At 48.7% G+C, this 23,771-nt stretch overlaps 1 protein-coding gene across 1 annotated transcript in view; it reads left to right on the forward strand.

Annotated features, from left to right (window-relative positions):
* The window catches only part of VMP1 (vacuole membrane protein 1), a 141,518-nt gene that overhangs the window by 13,088 nt on the left and 104,659 nt on the right, over positions 1-23,771 (forward strand). Inside the window, 4 exon segments of the mRNA XM_015426282.1 lie at positions 9,833-9,934; positions 11,664-11,799; positions 16,368-16,458; positions 18,962-19,072. Coding sequence (XP_015281768.1) covers positions 9,859-9,934; positions 11,664-11,799; positions 16,368-16,458; positions 18,962-19,072 — 414 coding nt within the window. The 5' untranslated portion in view covers positions 9,833-9,858.

Genomic DNA, 23,771 nt, shown 5'->3' on the forward strand with positions numbered 1-23,771 from the left:
AAACCTCTTATCATAACCTTCAAAAACTGAATGTTCTACATTGCACCCTGGGCAGGAGAGTCTGTAGTTCTGTGGATCTGGTAGAATACTTAATATCTGCGCTGGTTAGGCAGCGGACGCTTTGGTAAGGCTGAAACCTGGGAGTTCAAAGCAGCAAAGAGGTATATTCCTTGGGAAATTTGAAGCTGATAAATTTGTGCATGGTGATTTAACTGTATGGCTGTTCACTTTCTTTGGGGAAGAGCGGGAAGTTCCCAGCTAAGCTCTTAAAATATAACTCTTGTGCTTTGGACTTGCGGTGGTTCTCTTGGTCTCCATGGTCCCTGCCTTCTGAACACTTGAAATGGTTCACCAGGCTTGCTTTGGCAGGGGCAGGAAGAGAGGACCCACTATTTAAATTGTAGGAACCTTTCTGTGTATCATTTTAAGAGCATAGAAGACTTGCTAAAATGTGAGTCTTGTGAACAGACGGTTCAGTTGTCTAACCCATTCCGGGTCAAGTTACTAGTGTGTTGCAGAGGTTCCTTGATTGGAAAGTCCGCGTATGTGGATGGGATCCCCTCAAAGACTGCTAGGTTTTGTTGCGGTCGGCTGATCTTTGTGTTCTAGTCTAAAAGGGGAAGAACTGTGCAGCGTTCGTGTCTTTAGAGACGAAATGCACATTGTTATGTTATAGTCAATCCTTTTTTAACAAAAGGTGGCTTCATTATTTCCCAAGAAGGTGTTGACTGGAAGCAACCCGTAAACTGTTAGTATCTTTTTTTTTTTTTTGGTTGTTGTTGGAAATAAAGTTAAGGTTTTAAAGACGTTTAGTTAATCAGCCAAATACATTTTTGGCTGGTCGAATGGCCGACCCCGTCTAAACGCTGGTCTCCAACTGGCGGATCAGGACCTGCTGGGTCAGAGTCTGACTGAAGGTAGGTCACACCAGTGGGGCCACTGCTCTCTAGGTGTGTGCTGGGTATTTTTTTTTTTCTTTTTAGGGAGAAGATGGTGGAGAGGAGAGAATAGAATCCTGTGTCAGTCAGCAGCTTCTTATAATTAAAGAGCCAAGCGACTTTAATTCAAAGCACAAGGTCAGCAGTTAACAGTATAAGAAGCTTACTTGCATGACTGAAAACATACAAGTTAGAGACTGTTGTATTACTTAAAAGTGACGCGATTTTTATTTATTTATTTATTTGTATTTTTATTTAAAAGTGACGTGATTTCAGAGGGTAGCCACGTGGTTCAGTAGCAGTAATAGAGCTAGATTTTTCCAGTAGCAACTTAAAGACCAACAAGGATTTTCGGGGTATGGGATTTTGAGAGTATCTGACAAAGGGAACTTTGACTCTCAAGAACTTATACGCCCACAAATCTTTTTGGTCTCTAAGGCACTAGTAGACTAGAATCTCGCTCTTATAACTGATGAAGAATCAGTAAAGTTTCTGCAGCCCAAACACTGGCTGTTGCCAGCCTCTTATACACAGGAGGACTCTGCACAGTTATTCTAGGGCCCTGGCGTCAATCTGAGCCTGGCTCACTCTTGGATTACTGGCAGCTATTCCCCTCTATAATTTCTCTTTCTGTACATATTCTATAAGAAGCGCTTTAGCCCCATAAAATCTTTTCCTGATATTCCCTTCACATACTGGCTATTCTAGCCCCCCCCCCCACATACATAATATACCTTAACCTTAAGATTTTCTTCTTCTTTTTTTGAAGAGCCAGATCTGCTTTTGTGCTGAGCAGTGCTGGCTTTAGAGCCGCAGGTGGGAGTTCCCTAACCTATGTGGTATATTTTAGGGTAGGTCACCCTTTGGTTTTAAAGATATGTTGCAGGACCTGGCAGATGACTGTCCTAGAACATAGATTCAGGTGGGGTAGCCATGTTGGTCTGAAGCAGCAGAACGAAGTTTGAGTCCAGTTGGCACCTCTAAGACCAGCAAAGTTTCATTCTGGGCATACACTTTCGTGTGTATCTGAAGAAGCGTGCGTGCACACGGAACCTTATGCCCAGAGTAACGCTTTGTTGGTCTTAAAGGTGCCCCTGGGTTCGATATTTGTTCTTGTCCTAGAACGTGTTTCAGAATCCTTTGCAGTGTACCGGGTGGTTCCCTTGCAGGCACATCAAGATGGAACAGATCCTCTGGAGAGTGAAGGCGTTTGTGAGGCTTAGACTCCATCTTATGAAAGACCGTTGTTACCGTTGATTAGTTAAGCATTTGTGGTAACAGGGATTACAGACTAGATCGGGGTCCGCTGCCAACACCTTTCCTAGCTTTTACCATCCAGTGCTTTTAGAAAGCAGGTGGGACAATAGGGGCTTTTGCCCAACAGGCTTTTGCCCAACAGGGCTTCTGATTGGCCACTGGAGAGCTGATTGGCCGTGCAGAAGAAAATATCGCTATTTCAGTTGGAGATGCCTCCACAGCGTTTGTTTTAGTCTCTCACTCCTCATTTACAGTGTATTTTTAAAAAATTACCTCACTCGTGCCCTGCACTTCAGCTTCCTGTGTGGCTGTCTACGCCTCCTGCAGCAGCCATTTTGTGTTTGCACCCACCACCCCGTGTCAGAATTCCAAACATCCCCACAGACTCAAAAGGGCAAGAACCCCTGGGCTAGATCTATAGGGGATCCTTGAAACATGGCAAAGCAGCAAAGACAACGTCTCACTTGTGGAGAGGATGCTTGCGGTGGAGCTGAGCAGCAGGACCAAAATTTAAGAGCATAAGAGAAGCCATGTTGGATCAGGCCAATGGCCCATCCAGTCCAACACAATGTGTCACACATTGGCCGTAGCCTAGGTGCCATCAGGAGGTCCACCATTGGGATGAGAACTCCTGAAGCCCTCCCTCTGTTGCCCCTCAAGCGCCAAGAATATGGAGTACCACTGCCCCAGACATAATGTTTCATTTAAACCTTGTGCCTCATAGCCACCGATGGACCTCTGCTTCGTATGTTTATCCACTCCCCTCTTGAAGTTGTCTGTGCTTGTAGCCTTTCCTGCAGCTGTGAGTTCCATGTGTGTGTTGGCTGATAGTTCAGTGGTGCCTGGTGACATCTAGCTATTGTGTCCAACCATTCTGGAGTTCATGTAGTTCTTGCAACCAGTGATGTGGGTTTTCTAAGGAAATTTAAATAATGTTACCAGAATACACCCTGTACAAGCCTGGACCACATACAAACAGTGGGTTTGTTGGTGCTTTCACATCCCAGTTTTAGCCATCCTAACAGAATTGGTTTGCAGCCCCGGCAACGATAGATGAACAGACTATATTTACACACGTGGAGCAGAATCGTTTCCAAGGCAAAATGTAGCACTGGAAAATTTTCCTTTTGGAGAAACTTTTTGCCCGGCACCATTGCACAAGAGCGCTATGAGTATGACTTCCTCAAGGCCACTCCATCTTGCTTTCCTCGCAGAAATGTTTCCAGGGAGGACCTTCCCCCTGCTCCTCTGCCCATGGTGAGAAATGAACGATCTAATGGGATCGCCACTGGCACTGCCAGATGTTCAGGCAATAGCAGTTTGTCCCATTTGGTCATTTGCGTCTCCCTGTGGTGAGACAGGCAAAAAACAGAGCTTGAGAGCCGGAGGAAGAGAAGAGATTGGATTTATACCCCACCCTTCACTACCCAAAGGAGTCTCAGAGCGGCTTACAAACTCCTTTCCCTTCCCCTCCCCACAACAGACACCCTGTGAGGTAGGCGGGGCTGAGAGAGCTCTGACAGGCTTCAAAAGGGAATTAGATAAGCATCTGGAGCAGAGGTCCATCAGTGGCTATTAGCCACAAGGTATAGATAGGGACTCTGGGACAAGTGATGCTCTGTCATCTTGGTGCTTGGGGGGGGGTCAACAGTGGGAGGGCTTCTAGTGTCCTGGCCCCACTGGTGGACCTCCTGATGGCACCTGGTATTTTTGGCCACTGTGTGACACAGAGTGTTGGACTGGATGGGCCATTGGCCTGATCCAACATTCTCTTATGTTCTTATGACAGAAACTGCTCTTTTTCAAGGACAGCTGTGCCAGAACTATGGCTTGCCCAAGGTCATCCAGCCAGGTGCAAGTGGAGGAGTGGGGAATCAAACCCGGTTCTCCCAGGTTAGAGTCCGTGCACTTAACCACTACACCAAACTGGAAGAGACCCGGTCTCTTTCAGCTCCAGTCCCAGGAGTGTGTGTATGTATATTAAACCACTAGTGGAGACTGTCTGGGGACTTCAGGTGCCCTGTTAGGCCAGAGACACCCAACTTTCTCCATTCCATCTGACTTAAAGGGAGGCAGTGGAGACTCTGAACTGGTGCCTGGTATGTCTGATAGAATAGAGGAGGGTGAACAAGCAGAAGCTTGATCCAGACAAGACGCACAAGTGACATTGATTCAGAGAAGTTCTCATCTGGGTTCGTCCTGCACGTGTTGGATAGGGTTCTGCTTACCTAACGCGTGTTGGATAGAGTTGCCAGGCTTGTGGGTCGGCTACGTCAGTGGCATATTTGGGTATGCTAACTGGGACCCGTGGGAGGGGGAGTGTTTGTGTCCGTCTTCCATTGATTTCATTGTGAGTTTTCCCAGGTCTGATTGAAGTGTGGGTTCTGGCTTTTTAAAGACATGAACAGTCTGGGTCCAGAACACTTAAAATACCTTCTTCTATACCAATCTATTCCACTGCTGTATATCTTCAGTCAGAAGTATGCGTGGTGGCCATGTGGGATAGAACCATCTCAGAGATTGTGTATTGGGCTGTGGTTCAGTGGTAGAGCAGCTGCTTGGCATGGAAAAGGTCCCACGGTCAATCCCTGGCATCTGCAGTTGAAAGGACCCAGTATTAGGTGATGTGCAAGTCCTCCGCCTGAGACCCTGGAGAGCCACCGCCAGTCTGAGTAGACAATACTGATCTTGATGGACCAAAGGGCTGGTTTACTATAAGGCAGCATCATGTATTCATGTGTTGCACCAAAGTGGTGTGCTGCCTCGGGAGGGAGGGCCTGCCTTGTGTCTTCCCTGGTTAGTTTTTCGACATTGGGCTGCACTGGTATTCTCTAGGGCAGCGTTTGGGCTCATTAACTCAAGCTGCCCACTGCTATCCCTGTCCTGTTGGTCTGCTTTCTTCATGAGCTTATCTATTTGTTATGTATACTCTCCCTTTCTCATTGAAACGCAAACATGAATGCCCATTCTCTTGATTTTTTTGCATAGGCTGTTGGTGTATTTTTTATTTGTTTGTTTATTCAAATTTATACCCCGCCCTCCCGGCTCAGGGAGTGCTTACATAAAGTCAGCAGAAAACATGTAAATAGTACAATAAAACATTTAAAACAGTATTTTAAAGATTACAATCAGTGTTCCCTCTAAGCTGAGTTAATGTGAGCTAGCTCACAGTTTTTTAGCCTCCAGCTCACACGTTTTTGTCTTAGCTCAGGAAGGACGGCTCCAGAGCAAACTAATTTGTGCAGTAGCTAAATCGCTCGCTCACCACTTTAATGCCAGTAGCTCACAGAGTAGAATTTTTGCTCACAAGACTCCACAGCTTAGAGGGAGCATTGATTACAATTCCATAATAAGTGCTAGTTTTTAAAGCTGTATGTCTCCTTAAGCTATTAAGTTTGTGTTGATTTTGTTTCAAATTGGTTTTTTTTTAACAAACCGAAATGTGGAATATATAAATGTTTAAAGAACAAATATAATAATCATATCACTTCTCCTTGTGAGAAATGGAAACTCCTTCCCTCCCTCTTTTTTGGGTAACGGGCTTGTCTTCTGCATCTCGATTCCTGGAAGAGAAGCACATTTAATGTCAACTCCGGCACATTTAATGTTTGTCTCTTTAAAAATAATAATTGGATTGCAACTCTTCTGTGAGCCTTCGCTGTGAAGTGAACGCCCCCAGTTTGGCTGTCCCATCTCGGGTGCTCCTGCGGCCAGAGCCGTGTTTTGATTAGCAAGGTATTGTATCATCCACAAGAAGTCATGTTATGAGATGGGCTCGGGCTGAATGAAACACTGTTGAAGTGGAAGAGCGGGTTACAAAGAACTCCTTGTGCACAGAGGTCCCTTGAAAGCAAATGTAAACAGCCCCGGACACTCGTACATGAAACAAAGAGGATGATAAACACGAACATTTGTGGGTGGTGATCTGCTTGCCGGGGTGAGGAAATCAGGGTTGGAATCAGTTGCACGAAGCCGGCTGAAACTGAATCATGCCACCAAGCGCATTCTTGCCCTTATGGACTGACAGTGGTGCTCCAGGATCCTAGGCGGAGCAGGGGGGTCTTTCACCTGTGACTCGAGATTGCTAAATGCAGATGGTGGTGGTTGAAACTGGAACCTTCTGCATGCAATAAACACAATCCGGATAAGAGCGTGTGTGATAGCTGTTATGCTTATTCTCGGTGAACAAGAGGCCTCTCCCAAGGAAGGAGCAACTTTGGGTGTTGAAAATTACAAATTTTTGCTACCACCCTGTTACTATTTGTTTAAGGGGAGTGAAACTGAAGCTTGGTGGGATTCTAAAGGTCTGTGAAGGTACACTTTAAGCATGGCTAAATAATAGCTGTGAATAGCTTGGTTAAGAATTGCCTAGGAACCAGGATGTGAAGGCATTAGGGTATCAAGTAATGCTCCCTTTAAGCTGTGGAGTCTTATGAGCAAAAATTCTACTTCGTGAGCTACGGTCATTAAATTTGCGAGCAAGCAATTTGGCTACTGCATAAATTAGTTTGCTCTGGAGCCATCCTTCCAGAGCTAAAGCAAAAATGTGTAAGCTGGAGGCTAAAAAACTGTGAGCTACGTCTCACTAACTCGGCTTAGAGGGAACACTGGTATCAAGTAGGTTTAATAACCTTGAGCTAGTAATTATGTCTACACTAGAAACTGGGTGTTACTTTGTGTGTGTATATGGCTTCACAATTTCCAAAATTTATTTTGGTTGCTTTGGGGAAAAATTGAAATTTTAGTAAAATTTGAGACATATACAGTGCTTACTTTCCTGTCAATTCTAAACCTATTTTACTGATTTAATAACACTTATCATTTATAACTTAGCATATCAAATTGTACTATTTGAAGTTTTTCATGTAGAAAACTAAGACATTTGTATTTCTAAATTCAGGAAATCTGCCAAATATACCCAACACTTGACAGAGGGAGTTTCAGACTACTGTACCCTATGCTGCCTTAGCACATATATCTGTAGAGAACAAGAGTGCCTTTATTTGGACAGAAACACTCTCATATAGTCAAAGTATGTAGGGCTACCAGCATATTCAAACGTCTTTAAACCATTGGAAACAATGAGGGGTTTTTTTGAATTAAAAATTATTATAGTTAATAGCATATAGTACAGAGTCAAGAGAATGATAAATATATATACACCAAAAACTAGAGTAGAAAACAAGTATGCTAATGAATTCCAGGATCTCAGCTTCTTAAAGTTGTAACATACATCTGCATTTTACAATCAAACATCACCATAGTTGCAAATTTTCAACCTGTCTTGGAATCTCTCCTTGCTTTACCATATATTCAAGTATAAGGAACCAGACTGTGACAAAGTTAGAGGAGCAAGTTTGAGGATCAAAATAAAACAGATTATCTGTTGTTTTTGCCGTGATAAAATGATCCCAAATTTTCCTATGCCACAAGGTTAAATTTGGGGTCAGTTTGCTTTTCCAACGAGTAGCTAAAACAATGAAGTTTTAAATATTGTACTATGATTGAACACATAGCACATTGTTGGTTGGTTGGTTTTTTGTATTTTTGCATTTTTGTGTGTGTGTGTCCCCGTGCCTGGAAGTCATGGCGACCTCTGGCAACTCCTACTAGGGCATGGAGGAGGAGGTTCAGAAAAGTGGCTTTGATAGCTTGCCTCTGCCTCCCAACCCTGGTATTCTTTGGAGGTCTCCCATCCAAATACTTGCCAGAGTTGGAAATTCCAAGATCTGACAAGAGGTGGTGGCGGCTACAAGCATGGGCAGCTTCAAGAGTGAATTAGATAAGCATATAGACCAGAGGTTCATCAGTGGCTATTAGCCACAAGGTATAGATAGGAACTCTCAGGCTGGGGCAAGGGATGCTTTGTATTCTTGGTGCTTGGGCGGGGGGGCAACAACAGTGGGAGGGCTTCTAGCGCCCTGGCTCCACTGGTGGACCTCCTGATGGCACCTGGTATTTTTGGCCATTGTGTGACAGAGGGTTGGACTAGATGAGCCATTGGCCTGATCCCACACTGGCTTCTCTTATGTTCTTTTGACAATATTGGGCTTGCCTGGGCTGTCCAGGTCAGGGAAGCACATAGCACATTGTTGTCAAAACGATTCAGATTGTTTGTGTCTAAAATTGCATGTGTATATAGAGGAATCATCATTATCTAATGCTGCAGATTGCTTTACATAAAAATGTTGAGTAAAATATTTGGGTGGATCCTACCGCTCCACTGAGCAAAGGTTGAAGCCTTCCTCCAACATGCATGGCTCTTCTAAGAGCCACTTACAGACAGGAGGAATATGGGATCAACCCCATTGTCTTCAGAAGCATTTCTCTCATTTCAAAAGAGAAAATAGTTCACAGGAGGGTTTTTTAAAAGTGCTCTTTCTTCCAAATTTCCCTGTTTTTCTGTCTCAAACTGGGGGGGGGGGGAGATGTCTGTAGGGGAGAAAAACCCTGATTTTTGCCGCCTCTAGTCTGCACCAAATGGAGCTGCGGTGGCTCAAGTGGTTAAGACCCTGAACTGTAGGCTGTGGAAGGTTGCTAGTTCAGCAGTTCGAGACCCGAGTGTGCCGCATGACGGAGTGAGCTCCCGTCTCTAGTTCCAGCTCCTGCCAACCTAGCAGTTCGAAAGCAAGAAATTGCAAGTAGATAAATAGGTACCACTTCGGTGGGAAGGTAACAGCGTTCCGTGCGCCTTGGTGTTTAGTCCTGCCGGCCACATGACCACGGAAACGTCTTTGGACAGCGCTGGTTCTTCGGCTTTGAAACGGAGATGAGCACCGCAACCCTAGAGTCGGACTCGGCTGGCTTTCGAGCAAGGGAACCTTTACCTTTACCTAGTCTGCACCAAACAAGGTTAAGACAGTTTCCTTTACCTCTCCTCTGGAAAGACGGCCCACGGCTCTCCTGTTATAAAGGCTGTCTTCATACCTGCCTTTTGGGGGGCAGGACTTAGCTCAGTGAACTGAACATCTGAAGGGATCTTAACCAGGCAGCCAGCAGTGGTGATGCATTCTGTCCACCCCGGGTCTGAGAAGCAACTTCAACCGGTCTTGGTGGTTGCTTTGCATCTCTTTGTCGGGCATGAAAAACATTTGTAATGCAAAAAAGGTTTTCCTCCTAAAGCTTTAGATGGCGTGTGTGTGTGTAGTGGGATCACTGAACCCAAGTTTTGTTTTCCTTGTTAGTATTTTACCATAATATTTCCATATGTCTGCTTCTCCATTTAAATGAAACTTGAGTTTCTTGGGAGGTCCGGCTGGGTGGAAATGCTCCCTCTAGTGGTTACTGTGAACAACAGGTTGCCTGTTTCAGTGCAGATTAAGGTGGGCAGCTGTGTTGATCTGAAGCAACAGAGCAAAAGTTAGAGTCCAGTGGCACCTTTAAGACCAACAAAGTTTTATTCAAGGTGCGAGCTTTCGTGTGCATGCACACTTTGTCAAACCCTGAAACTTTGTTGGTCTTAAAGGTGCCATTGGACTCTGTAACTTTGTTTCAGTGCAGTTAGACTTGGCAAAACTGATGCCATGGGGTATTACACGCTGACCCAGCTTGTACGGATGTTTGCTTTGCTTTGTTTGCTGTTCTGCTTAACAGTTTTTGTGTCTTTCTGCTTGCTTTTGTGTGTGTGTGTCTGTTAGGTCCCCATAACTGACTGATCTATGAAATGGCAGAAAATGGAACAGATTGTGACCAGAGGCGCATAGCAATGAACAAAGAACAGCACAATGGGAACTTTACAGGTAAGTAGGGGCAGATCTTCCCTCTTCAACAAAGCACTTGGAGTTCCTGCAGCTGAGTGTTCCTGAGTGTGCAGCTAGGCGTTGCACACTCAGAAGAAATGTCCAGGGTGGACACCAGTGTTCCCTCTAATTTCTCCTCCCTACTGAGCAGAGCAGTTCACATCCTGAACAGAACTGCTGTAATCTTAAAATGGTCAAGGGGCAGTGCAAGGCCCTGCATGGCCCCAGACTGCTGCTGAGCGGGGCTTCCTGTGTTAATGAGCGGCCGCTCATGCGCACAGCTTAGAGGGAACACTGGGGGCGCATATCCAAGAAGCTAGCTCAGGTACTGGATCTGCCACTGCTGTGTTGTCAAATGTCTCGAGCATCTGCTGCTCCTGGTGGTAGCTGTCTCCTTCCCACCCTTAAATTCTGGACATCCTCTTTGTAATGGTTTCCAAAAAGGGACACCCCCCCCCCGCCTCTCTCTCCATAATCGTAGGGAAGACAGATGGTCAGTGTGGGTTTGCGTAACATGTGGAGGGCAAAGTCGCTATTGAAGGGGCTAAGCTGGGAGAGACAGGAATAGACATGTCGCATCCAGGCCCTGAGTCCTTGCTGTCGTCTCCCAAGTTCTCGATCCAGTTCTTCCTTCTCATTGCACCCCCTTGTGCTCAGTGGCTTTTAGCCCACGGGGTCCCGCTGTCTCCAGTCTTAACGGAGCAGCCGCAGAAGGCTGCAGTGCAAAGGGCAAGGAGAAGAAAGATCTGTCGCTGTGAACACCGCCAGCATGCGCAGCCGCAGAATCCTGCTGATCCAGAACAAGTAACCAGCTAAGCAAGGTCTGCGTGAACAATGAGCCTCCGAGGCCAGTTCTTTATTTATTTTCATTTACAGTCTTCGTTTCTCACTGGGACTCGAGGCAGATTACAAATATGATAGAACTATTCTGTCATTCAATAAGTTGCCTCCAGAATATGATCACATTTGTGTCTGATAGCAGATATTCCTAGTGAAATAAAGCCGTTCCGTCAGTCAGCAAGCAGATTGCCCGATAGGATCACACTTGAGTCTAACAGCAGGGATTCCTAGGCAGATGATGTGATGCAGTGGGGCTGAGACCGACAGTCACACGGCATTAGACTGGGATCCGGGAGTGAGGTTCAAATCCCTACTTGGCCACGGACGCCTGCGGGGTGACCTTGGACCTCTCTCAGCCTAACAGATCTCACAAGGCTGTTTGTGAGGATAAAACTGAGCAGGGGAGAACGCCGCGGGCTGCTCTGGGTCCCCACCGAGGAGAAAAGCCGGGTCAAAAGGTGTAAATAAGGACTGGCGGGGGGGGAAAGCAGAGGCCACTTCCCAAGCTGACCCTTTGCCTCACAGGCTACGGCTCTGCTCTCTGAGCAGAATGCCGTCCTGGACAATTCCGTTTTGCACTTTTTTGCGAGACGAAGGAAGCGCTGGGCCCTTCTTAATTGCCACCGGCAGACCATTCCACAATGTGGGAGACACCACAGGGAATGGCTGCAGGGCGGCACCTTCAGAAGGCTTTTTGCCCTGATCGGAGGCGGTGTCACAGCAGAAGGCAGCCGTGCGGGAAGGGGGCTCCCGGAGCATCCAGCCGTCTCCTACGAGCAGATGGCAACTAGTCCAACGTAGTGGGGAAGGGGCTTTTCTTGGGGTAAGAGGATACCATTGTTGCTTCCCATGACATTTCTCTCCTTTCCCCCCTCCTCTCCGTCTGCAGAGCCCTCTTCGTCAAATGGACAGAAGCAAAAAGAACGGTAAGAGCGGCAGAGTATTGTCCTCTGGAGGAAGCCTCTCATTACCTTGCAGTATTTTTTTCTGGAAGCACTATTAAACTTGAAAGAATGGACCATAAAGTAAAGATACCTCCTCTTAACTTGGGTTGGGGCGTGTGGGAGGGCAGGGACTCTCGCAAGGCGAGGGTGGGGGTGGCGGTGGCTGTCATGAAAGGCCCGCGTTAGCCCCCTCATTGTCCTCCTCCGCCGTGCCCTCTTTTCAGTATCTCTCCAAATAGCGGTGTGCTTTCCTCTAGTGGTATTCCTATGGCGTTCTGTAGTTCTGGGTCCCTGTTTTCAAAAGTATGAGGCTGCTTTTTCCCTCCCCTTCCCCTCCTCCTAGAGGCCGTCGATAACTTTTTGTGCAGCCCGTTCCCTTTCTTCATAGGTTGCATGAGTCCGCGTGCATCCAGCTTCCCGAATAAGCACTGCCTATTTTTCAGACCCCTTAAAATGGAGCTTATCCTTTCCCAACTTAGCTGTCGTCAGTAGGAGTTCTTGGTTTAATTCATTTCGAACGCTTCTGTGCCTCCTTCAAAATTTCAGTGTCTAAAATAGGAATGTAATGTGAGAAATCACGTAAAATGTCATGGAACGGCAAGCCATTTCTTTTTTTTAAAAAAGAAGGCAACAGGAGGGGAACACCAGTTGAACACACGAAACTGCCTTATACGGAATCAGACCCTTAGTCCATCAAAGTCAGGATAGTCCACTCAAAGTGGCAACAGTTCTCCAGGCGCTCAGGCAGAGGTCTTTCCATCTGATCCTTTTAACTGGAGATGCCAGAGATTGAGCTTGGGCCCTTCTGCACGCCAAGCTGCTGGGTGCCCTTGGGCCGGGCACAGTTTTCTCAGAACCCTCTCAGCCCCGCCTGCCTCACAAGGTGCCTGTTGTGGGGAGAGCAAGGGAAAAATGAATATAAGCCACTTTGAGACTCCTTAAGTTAGAGAAAATTATAAAAAACCTACTCTTCTGCCACTGAGCCTCAGCCTTCCACATGGCGGTGCTGACTTTGTTCCGAGGCCTTTTGGAACAGGAACTTCTTCAGGTTTCTCTGAGAGGCCAGTAGGACAACTTCCAGCCCGATAGTCTGAGGGCCGCTGGTGAAAAGGGCCTCGTGAGGATCTCAACCCGTGTCACTTCAGAAAAAGTCTGGCTCCCACAGGATCAAACATCATAAACATCTTACTGCTGGATGATTGCTTGTGAACTGAGCATCGCGGTGATTTTCAGTGTGTTTACCTAAATCCATTTGTCCAAAGCATGAGTCCCCAAACTTATTGAGCCTGGTCACCTTTGGAATTGACCCTGGTCACCTTTGGAATTGTGAGTGTGTTGGGCAGAAGGCTCTCCTTACTGCCCAGCTGATTGGCCGCAGGGTGAGGTGGGAGGAGCTTTCCAGGAAATGGGTGGGCACCCAGAGCAGCTCCGGTGGGCACATCGGTGCTCACAGGCACCACATTGCAGATCTCTGATCTAACCTCTCGTGAATCTGCTTTCTACATGGTGTGAAATTTTTTGATGCGCAGGGAAAAAAATCGGGTGTCGAAATAACGATGTCCTCCTTAAAGCAACCCTTAAGGGCTTTGAATTGAGGAGGGTGGAGCTGGTTCCAAGGCCGAGTAGGAGTTCAGAGGTGTGTTAACTTATCTTTAGAAACTTAAGCGTTTCCCCCTCTCAGGGCAAAGTCCCGGATTATGTGGCACTTATCTTCATACCCACAAAGGGGACTTTGCTTCTTTCCTGGCTGTTTGCTTCAATAATTGACGCGAGTATCCTAATCCAAACAGTTAACTTGCAGATTTTTGCCAGAATGGCACTGGAATGGACTGGGATTGATGCACTGCTGGCTGGGCAATGCCGGAAGGCCTGTGAGCGTTAAGCTCCTATGAGACCAAGTCCTGTAGATTCTTTTTTGATGGTGGCAGGCCAGGTGTCTTGGGGGGATCATTTTGCGAGCGATCCCTGGCTCCGGCCTCCCTCCTCACCTGCTCACCCCAGGACCCTGACTCTCAAGATGGCTCCGGATGTGTCTTGTGCTTGTGGCTGTCGCAGTCAGTAATTAGCTGTTTTGTGACCATTTTAAGTGGCTTATCAGAATTTGCCTGTATTAACTTTGTGAGTTCCAGCTTCGAATGGTTAGCCACCTTGGGCAAACAGGGCCTGCGAAGGAGGCACATGACTGTTCTTCTGTGTCCTTATGCACCCCTTTCCAACAGATGTCTATGCCGGCAGCCCTCGCAGTATCTGGTCGCGATGGGTTCCATAGGTGAATTCTGCATTGTGTGGAGGACTGTTTTCCTTTCATTCGTGGGTGGGCCATCTGCATGCCACAAGCCCTCTGGGCAAACAGGGTGTTTGGTGTAGTATAGTTTGGTGTCGTGGTTAAGTGCGCGGACTCTAATCTGGGAGAACCGGGTTTGATTCCCCACTCCTCCACTTGCACCTGGCTGGATGACCTTGGGCAAGCCATAGTTCTGATAAGAGGTGTTCTTGAAAAAGAGCAGATTGTGTCAGAGTTGTCTCAGCCCCACCCACCTCACAGGGTGTCTGTTGTGGGGAGGGGAAGGGGAAGGAGTCTGTAAACCGCTCTGAGACTCCGAGTGAAGGGCGGGGTATAAATCCAATCTCTTCTTCTTCTTCTTCTTGTGGGGCTGCTGGGTCAGAAGGCCTATGAATCTGAGCATGTTTCTCAGTGAGCAGTCAAGCCTGTATCTTGACTGTACCACTCCAGGGCTCGGGGGACTGAATGCTCTTTTATACAGAAAGCTAGGATGTTGTGGAGCAGGGTCCTCTTCTAGCCTTCTCCTTTATATGCTAGCTTTCTGCATGCAAGGGGTTTGCTCTTGTTTCTTTTGCCATGGGGATGTGAAGTGGTACGGCCCAGGCACAAGATGGCTTGCTGCAGTGGGAGCAAGGCTGTGGCCATGGCATGCAGTTGGGGCTTGGCTCTGGCCTTCTTCCCCCTCACTGGGCTTGCAGCCCACTCTCTGGTTCACCAGGCCGAGGCACACCCGGGGAGCAGGCCATACAGGAGCTCGTGCCAGCAGTGTGGTATCCTTTCGGACTTCAGGCCTTGGCTTGTGTCCCCCCCCCCCCCCAAATTTTAAAAACAAGCTAGCAAAAGATAAACGAGTGCATCTGGGATCAGATCCAGCCTGCACTCTGCCTAGGAGCTAAGATGACCAAGCTGAGGCTATCCTACTTTGGTCATGTTATGAGAAGCCACGAGTCACTGGGCAAGACAATGACGCCAGGAGAAGTTGAAGGCAGCGGGAAGAGAGGAAGGCCCACCGTGAGATGGATGGACTCTGTCAAGAAAGCCACAAAGGCCCTCAGTCTGCAAGACCTGACCAAGGCTGTTTTGGAGTTTGTTAATTCACAGGGCCGCCATGTGTCAGAAGCAAACTGCAGACCGGAAGGTCGGTAGTTCGGCAGTTCGAGACCCGAGTGTGCCGCATGACGGAGTGAGCTCCCGTCTCTGGCCCCAGCTCCTGCCAACCTAGCATTTCAAAAGCAAGAAATTGCAAGTAGATAAACAGGTACCACTTCGGTGGGAAGGTAACAGCGTTCCGTGCACTTCAGTGTCTAGTCATGCTGGCCACATGACCACGGAGAAGTCTTCGGACAGTGCTGGCTCTTCGGCTTGGAAACGGAAATGAGCACCGCCCCCTAGAGTCAGATTCGACTAGTTTTCGAGCAAGGGAATCCTTTACCTTTACTTAACACGCACATTAAAACTCTTTGAGCTCAGCTTTGCTGGACCGTGTTCAAAACCCAAGTTAGTGAGTTTTATGTTGCAAGATTCAAGTCCGGCCGCGCCTTAAAGACCCACAAGACTTCCAGGGCATCAGCTTTCGAGAGTCTTGCTCTTGCGCTGCAGACCGGCACCGCTGCCAGCATGAATCTGTGTTGCCAGGTGCAGCTGCCGGGTGCCTCTGCTGCGAGTCTGTTGCTTGTTGTGTTGGCAGGGACTAATTCCAGATGACCTCAGGGTGGAACCGAGAGGGCCGTGGGATCGTAGGAAACTTGAAGGTGACGATGCAGCACGGTAGAGAAGATTAAAACTGAACAGAACGGAGACAGATTAACAGGCATTTGGGGACTACCCCATGGAAAGGGCTGGCTGTTAGCAGAGGATGAACTGAAGGAGCCCCTCCTTCAAACAATGCAGAATTAACTTACAGAACTTACTACCAGGAGACTTTGGCCGCTCGCTCAGGTGGCTTTTTGCAGAGGAGTAGACGGGACTAATGTGTCAGTAGGGCGATCTGCAGCTGCTGGCTAAATGGCCCCTCCTTGTACAGAGGCAGTATGCCTTTAATTACCAGATGCTGGGGACCAACTTAGGAAAGACCACTGTTGCCTTCCTGCCCAGCTAGGGAACTCCGTAGGCCCTGTGGGGCTGTTGTATGGAAACCACTGGTCTTCCTATCACAGGGTTAGGCCTAATCCAGTAGAGTTCTTCTTACATTCTCTGCCACTTATGATACAGTCTTTTGGGAGTGACGCTAGTTAAGAAGGGGATTGGGGGGGGGGAGCATGGATGTGATCCATCCCGATGATGGAGTTTGGAAGCCGATGGATGATCGTGTTGCCCTTTCCCAGCCCCTTGAATCTCGAAGCCTGATTTTTTTTTTCTCCCCCAGATTGTGGCACCGCCGAAGTATCGTGGTGTCTCTTTTAGTGCTACTTGTGGTTCTCACATCTGCGTATTATATTGAAGGAGCGCATCAACAGGTAAACATGATTCTCAGCCCTGACCTGGGGCCCTTCTAGTGTTCTAAGAGTCTGGCGTGCCTGTTGGCAGTGATCCTGACGCCAGCTAGAGAGTCCCCAGATCTGTCAATCAGTGGCAGACACCTTTCTTCTGGTAACATTGCTGCACTCCAGGCTTCGGAGATGAGCAGGGGGTCCCTGACCTTGCTTGGACACCTATCTGTTTTGCGGGCCCTTTTGTTTGAGGGTCAGAGAGAGACAGACTCCTCTTCAGGCCTGTAGCTACAGTGGGGCATTTCGGGGCTCCGCCCCCTCCAATGTGAGGCACGCCCCACAACAGCTGCTCACCCCCTCCTTTGATATTAAAAGGTCCCTCCAGCTGACTGGCGGAGCATGTGGCCCACCGATCAGCTGGATGGCCCTTTAAATCTTGCAGCTGCCCCTCTCCCTCCCCTCCTCCAAAAGGGCCTTCCAACTGATTGGTGGGCCCTTTAAATCCTGCAGGAGGTGAGGGAGAGGGGCAGCTGCCAGCTGCACGCCTTCCCTAAACTTCAAGCAGCAAATTCACCCCCTTGGAGTTCAGGCATGGGCAGTCCCCGCTTGAAAATCACCATTTAAAGGGAGCCCTTTAAATTGTGTTTTTCAAGCAGGGTCTGCCCGCGCCCGAACTCCAAGGGGCAAAATCGCTGCTTGGAGTTTGGGGAAGGTTTGTGGCTGTCAATTTTCCTCTAAGCTGAGTTAGTGTCAGCTAGCTCACAGGTTTTTGGCCTCCACCACACACATTTTTGTCTTATCCCAGGAAGGATGGCTCCAGAGCGAACTAATTTATGCAGCAGCCAAATCACTCAGAACTTTAATGCCAGTTGCTCACAAACTAGAATTTTTGCTCACAAGACTCCACAGCTTAGAGGGAGCATTGGTGGCCGCCCCTCTCCCTCCCCCCTCTCTCTTCCCCCCTCCCCTGCTGCCCCACAAAATTTCCCCATGCCCCCACCCAGCCAAAATTTCTGACTACGGGGCTGCTCCTCTTACATTCCTACTGTGATCATAGTTGGGGGTGAAAGGGTGTGTGTGTGGGGGGGGGGAGTGCTTGACTCCACAGTCATGCCGAGGGGCCTGTGTTCAGACCTCCAGTTCTCAGCGTCACGTCACAGTCTAGACCAGGCATCCTCCAACCTTTTTGAACCTGCAGGCCCTTCTGGACTTCTGACAAAACGGCGGTGGGCCCAGCCACGAAATAGCTGCCACAGGAGGTGGAGGCTGCCACCAAATGGCTGCCACAGCTTATCTTCTGTCCCCCAGTGAAGATCCATGGGCTGTGGTAACAGCCGCTGCCAAAGCAACGCTTTTAAAGAATCTGCACAGCCAATCAAATCTCCAGTGGCCAATCAGAAGCTTTGCTGGGGAAAGCCCTACCCACTTTCTAAAACCACTTGGCAGGCGCCAGGGAAAGGTGTCGGCAGACGCCATGTGGCCCAGGGGAACCACGTTGGGGACCCCTGGTCTAGACTGTGACCCCTCTGTCTCTGGTGTCGAGCACAGTTCTTGCCTCGCCGTTAAGTCCAGAGCACATTTGTCGACTGCTGGGGACAACCCTGTATGGTGGGCCCAGAATATCCCCAGGTTGGAGGGTGAGAGCGAGCGCCTTGTCCAAAGGTCATCTGGTGAGTTTGTGGCAGAGCTGGTATTTGATTCAGAGAGTTAAGCAGGGTTTCTTAGTCACTGGGCAGCGCTAGATAAGAAGGTAATTCACTTTCCCCTGGAGCTGTGTTTTTAGTCTTTATCCCACATCTCACCAGAGCTGAATCACACAACTGTTGCATGCATGAGTATCACTTCCTTGTATGTCTGTGCTTCCCCCCCACACACACCTCATTTACACCACAGCTGGGGTCAGGGGTTGTCTGTGCTCAGTGTCCAGTTTGCAAGCCAGCATTTACTGGGATCCGCCGTTGCCCATTCCTGGCCCCACTGGGGGGGCCACCACTTCCCCTTCTGTGTTTGTCGAGCCAGAAGCAAAGTGTGTTTTCCACAGGCCGTGGCGGGTGGGTGAGGTGGGGATTGGGGACCTTTGCCTGTTCAGACCTCGCCCCATTCACAGGCCAGCCATTTAGGAAACAAGTAGCTGACCTGGGCTTTGAAGCACTCTGTCCGTCTTTCGAGTCCAGCAGCATCTTAAAGACCAACAAAACTTTCCAGAGTAGGAGCTCTCGTGAGTCTAAGCTCACTTCATCAGATACCATCTGTAAATGATGATGTGACTCACAAAGCTTACACCCTGGGGAAGTTTGTACCCTGGACTTAAATGTCGTCCTCCGGACTAGCACAGCTTATCCACCTGCGACTCTCGCCAAGTTGCGTTCTTAGGGTGCCAAATTCTGGCTATCGCGGTCCGTCCTTCTTCCCCACCCTCTGGTCTGATGTTTCACACTGCATTGAATACCATTTTGCTTTCTTTAATGTTATGGGCTTTTCTGCTTTCTTATGCAAACTTCATTTTCTTCTCTTTCCCTCCCCTTTACAGTATGTGCGGTACATGGAGAAAAAATTCTTATGGTGTGCCTACTGGGTAGGCTTAGGCATTCTGTCCTCGGTTGGACTTGGAACAGGTCTCCATACCTTTCTGCTCTATTTGGTAAGCAAAAGACTCTGTGTGTGTGTTTGTGTGTGTGTTCCTTAGTAACACCAGGGGGTTGTGTACTTGGAAAATTCTGTTTTTTAAAGTGCAGAAGGAGCCTGAATTCTGCAACAAGAGAAGCAAAATTCTGTGTCCTGAGTAAATGGGGTGGGTTAAGCCAACATGGCCTTATTGTTATTTTGCTCAAGTTCTCCAGCCTTTGTCGTGAGTCAGACTTTGGCATCACACGGCCAAGCTTTGGGCTTCTGTTCTCCCCGTCCCTCCCCCCTCACCTGCTGCAGTCCCTTTCCGAGGCAAGCTGTGATTTGCCATCAGATTGCTGCCCTAGATATAAACTGTGGTTTGGCTGCGTACAGGAAATGAGGGAGGGAATCTCAGCTTGATGGCAGGCGATAGGGGAGCACGCAAGGCCAAGGCTTCCGGCATGATGCTCAAAATCTGATTTGGGTGTCGGATCTGGTTCAGACCTGTTGTTCGGTCTAATTAGTAAACTGGCTGGATGTCTCCCTTTCCAAAAATAGTCTGAGGACTGAGGATGCCCCAGGAAGGACAGCCGATGGAGAGCAAAAGAGAGTCTGTTAAGTGGAGAAAGAGAGGGGGAGAAATTGACCTGCTCCAGTCCCTGAGAGCTCAGGGGATCCCGGAGGGTGAGATTGGGGGGAGTTGGGTGGGGCTTTAAAATTGTCCCCTCTGCCATTGGTTGCGCCCCTCCCCCCAGTTGGGGTAGCAAGGCGGGTTGAGAGCCCTGCTCTCTCGTTCCTGATACCTTATCCAGCAAATACTTTGGCTTCTGAGGTTTCAGCTGATGTTGCCCGTACAGTTTTGAACACGCCTTTGCCACCAACCAGGGCTTAGCACCTTCCTTAAGACGTTAGGCACCCAGTGAGCATCCTCGTTCTGTAAAGATGGTTTTTCCCGTGCCGTGAGTGGTGTACGCAAGCCCAGTCTCGACATGGAAGTATGGCTTCCCTTCGGTGGATTTTGCGCCGAAGATTGTGGTTTATCTAACGGCTACATTTATCTTTCAGTCCAGAAGGATCCCCCTGGCACACTTGACATAAATTATATTTTGTGAGCTGCCTTGAGCCCCGAGGAAAGGTGTATGATCTAAATACTTTGATAAAAATCAGGGTTGCTTCCATCTCCTCCTGCACGTACCGTAGCTCTGGGGTGCTTCCTTCTGGCTAACAGGCTAATAACAGATCTGAAGTCTAGAGATAAAAGAAACTATCCCCACGCCCTGCAATGCTCCCTCTAAGCTGTGGAGTCCTGTGAGCAAAAATTCGACTTTGTGAGCTGCTGGCATTAAAGTTGTGAGCGAGCGATTTGGCTACTGAATAAATCAATTTGCTCTGGAGCCATCCTTCCTGAGCTAAGACAAAAGTGTGTGAGCACCTAGAAATAAGCCCTCCCACTGTTGCCCCCCCCCCCCCCCAAGCACCAAGAATACAGGGCATCACTTGCCCCAGACTGGTTCCTATCTATACCTTGTGGCTAATAGCCACCGATGGACCTCTGCTCCATATCCAATTCCCTCTTGAAGCCGTCCATGCTTGTAGCCACCACCACCTCCTGTGAGCTAGCTCACACTAACTCAGCTTAGAGGGAACACTGCCGCCCTGTATATCTTAAGCATTTTAATGTTTTTTTTCTGTATTTGTATTTATTTTTTTTAAGCAGAGGGTTACGGCACCTCCCGAGCATTTCAGTCCTCAACAGGTTGTTGTGGCCGTTCTCCTCTAGTCTTAATTCTCCAAGTGCTGCCATTGTGCGTGTGGGCCTGTTTCCTTGACTCCTGTCTCCCCAAGATTGCCGGATTGCTTCCTGTCCGGGAGTAGGGATGGAAGAGGCAGCTGTTGGCCACTGTTAACTGGGTGGGCCAAGGAGCGGCTCATACACAGAATACCAAATCTGGGTTTTGTCAGCCTCAGAGAGGCGTAATGTTAAAATGTGGCCACTCAGCTTTTGACACAGTCTCTTCCCACCAGTGGTTCAGAGGGTGCTGAACAAAACAGTGTTCTGGGCTGCCAGAACAAAGTTTGAGTCCAGTGGCACCTTTAAGACCAACACTAACTCTGGGTATGAGCTTTCGTGTGCATGAAAGCTTATGCCCAGAATTAAACTTTGTTGGTCTTCAAGGTGCCACTGGACTCAAACTTTGTTCTGCTGCTTCAGACGACACGGCGACCCCCACCTGAATCTGTCTGCATGTTGGGCTGCTAGAGTCAGCTCTCACTGTCTTAAAAGTATAGTACCATCCATGGTGTTGGCTTCTGAGGGGATGTATTTCAAACTGTTTCCCATGCTCGACTTGAATATCATGCCTTTTAAAGACACACTGATTATTTAGTTGATTCATACCCCACTTTTCTCCCCGGTGGGGACCCAGGGTGACTTAACGGCATTCTCCTCTTCTCGGGTTTATAGGATAGGTTAGGCTGAGAGTACGTGACTGGCTCATGGTCCCCCAGCAAGCTTCTGTGGCAGAGTGTAGATTCAGACCTGAATTTCCTGAACCCTAGTCCAGCAGTCTTCTTAACCACCACACCACGCTGGCTGTTCTTCCTTAGAGACTTCGTTGCAGTGAAATATAAGCGCGTCTTCAGCTGCTTTCACTAATTCTGCAGAAAGTGTAATGCTGCAATCTTCCACCTGGTGTCGCTGTGAACTCAATGGGGTGAAGGATCATGCTACCGTTCTTTAAACTGAGGTTGAACTGTGTTGCAGTCAAAAAAGCATTCAACATGGTGTTTGTAACAGGCACTAGATGGCACCCTCGTCCCAGGTAGCTGTGTGAAATGGCCCCTTCTGTGCTTACACTTTTGGTTTTGCTTTATTTCTGGCAAATGGGGGTGAAACATCAGGCGCACAGAACTGGGTGGCAGGGCACCTGCCCCACGTGTGCAAGGTCCCAGGTTCGATCCCTGGCAACCTTCTCTTGAAGAAGAGAAGAGATTGGATTTATACCCCGCCCTTCACTTGGAGTCTCAGAGCTGCTTATAAACTCGTTTCCCTTCCCCTCCCCACAACAGACACCCTGTGAGGTGGGTGGGGCTGAGAGAACTCTGACACAAACTCCTCTTTCAGGAACAGCTGTGCCATCAGCAGGTGCAAGTGGAGGAGTGGGGAATCAAACACGGTTCTTCAAGATTAGAGTCCGCACACTTAACCACTACACCAAACTGGCTCTCTTAACCACTACACCAAACTGGCTCTTGGCAGATCTCAGGGCCGCAGTTCGAGACAATGGAAAGTCGCTGTCTGTCCCAAAGCCAGTGCTGGTCTGAATGGGTCAACAAATGTTCTGGCCTTGGATAAAGGCAACTTCAAGCTTTTGCATATTAGAAATGTGCTGTCCGAGAGTCCCTTGGGCTGCAAGGAGATCAAATCAGTAAATCCTAAAGGAAATCAACCCTGACTTTTCCCTGGAAAGCCAGGTACTGAAGCTGGAGCTCAAATACTTTGGCCACCAAAAGAGAAGGGAGCACTCACTGGAGAAGGCCGTGATGCTGGGAAGGACTGAAGGTAAAAGAAGGGGGCGGCAAAGGATGAGATGGTTAGACAGTGTTACCGATGCAGCGAACATGAAATTGAGCAAACTCTGGAGGATGTTGGAAAACAGGAGGGCCTGGCGCGATGTGGTCCATAGGGTCGCAAAGAGTCGGACTCGACTGTGTGACTGAACAGCAACAAAAAGTCCAATAGCAAGTAGAAAGAAGAAAGATGCTTCCCCCTTCCCGCAGTCATGGGAGTCACTGCTTAGGAATACACTCTGAACCTGCTCAGGGGCATTCCTTCAGTGGCAGTGAAAACCAGGCATGAAGGTTGAGTCAGTGGGCGCTGTGGCACACATTACTGTACTTAAAAGGAAGATTACCTTGAATGTAAGAAGACCCCTCCCCCAGAAAGTTACACAACACAATGTTTTTGTATTGGACATGGTAGTAGCTTGTAGGCAAGTTTAAGATGACCCCCTCTTTGACGTACCGGGGGGGGGGGAAACACCTAGTCTTGCATCTGAGTAAATACTGTAAACCTTGGCCCAAGAGCAGGAGGTATCGTCAATGGCTTGGAGATCAGAAATGCCAGAAACGTCACTGGGAGCACAAGACTGCTCCGTCGGCGCAGTGATGAGCCTGCCTCAACTTCTGGTTTCATTTGCCTCTCGCCCTTCTTCTTACAGCTTCCCGAGAGGCTGGCCGAGTAATTTCTGTTGAGAACAGAGACCTGCCCAAGGCCTCTCCGGTCTCCTGCAGCAGCACGTGACCCATCTGGCTGTACACTTCAGCAAAATGCAACATCATCGAGTGGCGTTGCACATTGCGCCTTCAGTGGGCGTAGTCAGAGGGCGGTCTCCAGCAGCATCTTGGCTCTCCTCTGGTGGCCCAGGTCTGCCACTGGACCCTTGTGGAGTGGCAGCACCCACCACCCCACCCCTTCCCGCGCGCTGCCCCTGCTCACCCCAAGTCAAGTGGGCGGGCTAAGCAAGGTTTCTGCCCTCCTTCACCCACCCTATTCTGGCGTGCAGCGGAACCAGGCGAGAGCTTTGTTCCACCGCTCTGTGCTCATTTGCAGATTACATGACCACAAAGCTGCCTTGTGCTCTCCAGGATGTTGCCGCTGCTCTGAAGTGGAGGTGATTGCAAAGGCGTGTCCACCGTACAAGGATAGGGCAGGGGTGACCGCAGAGAGTCTC

This window comes from Gekko japonicus, unplaced genomic scaffold (genome assembly GCF_001447785.1).
Source record: "Gekko japonicus isolate JY-2015 unplaced genomic scaffold, Gekko_japonicus_V1.1 scaffold476, whole genome shotgun sequence".
Taxonomy (NCBI): domain Eukaryota; kingdom Metazoa; phylum Chordata; class Lepidosauria; order Squamata; family Gekkonidae; genus Gekko; species Gekko japonicus.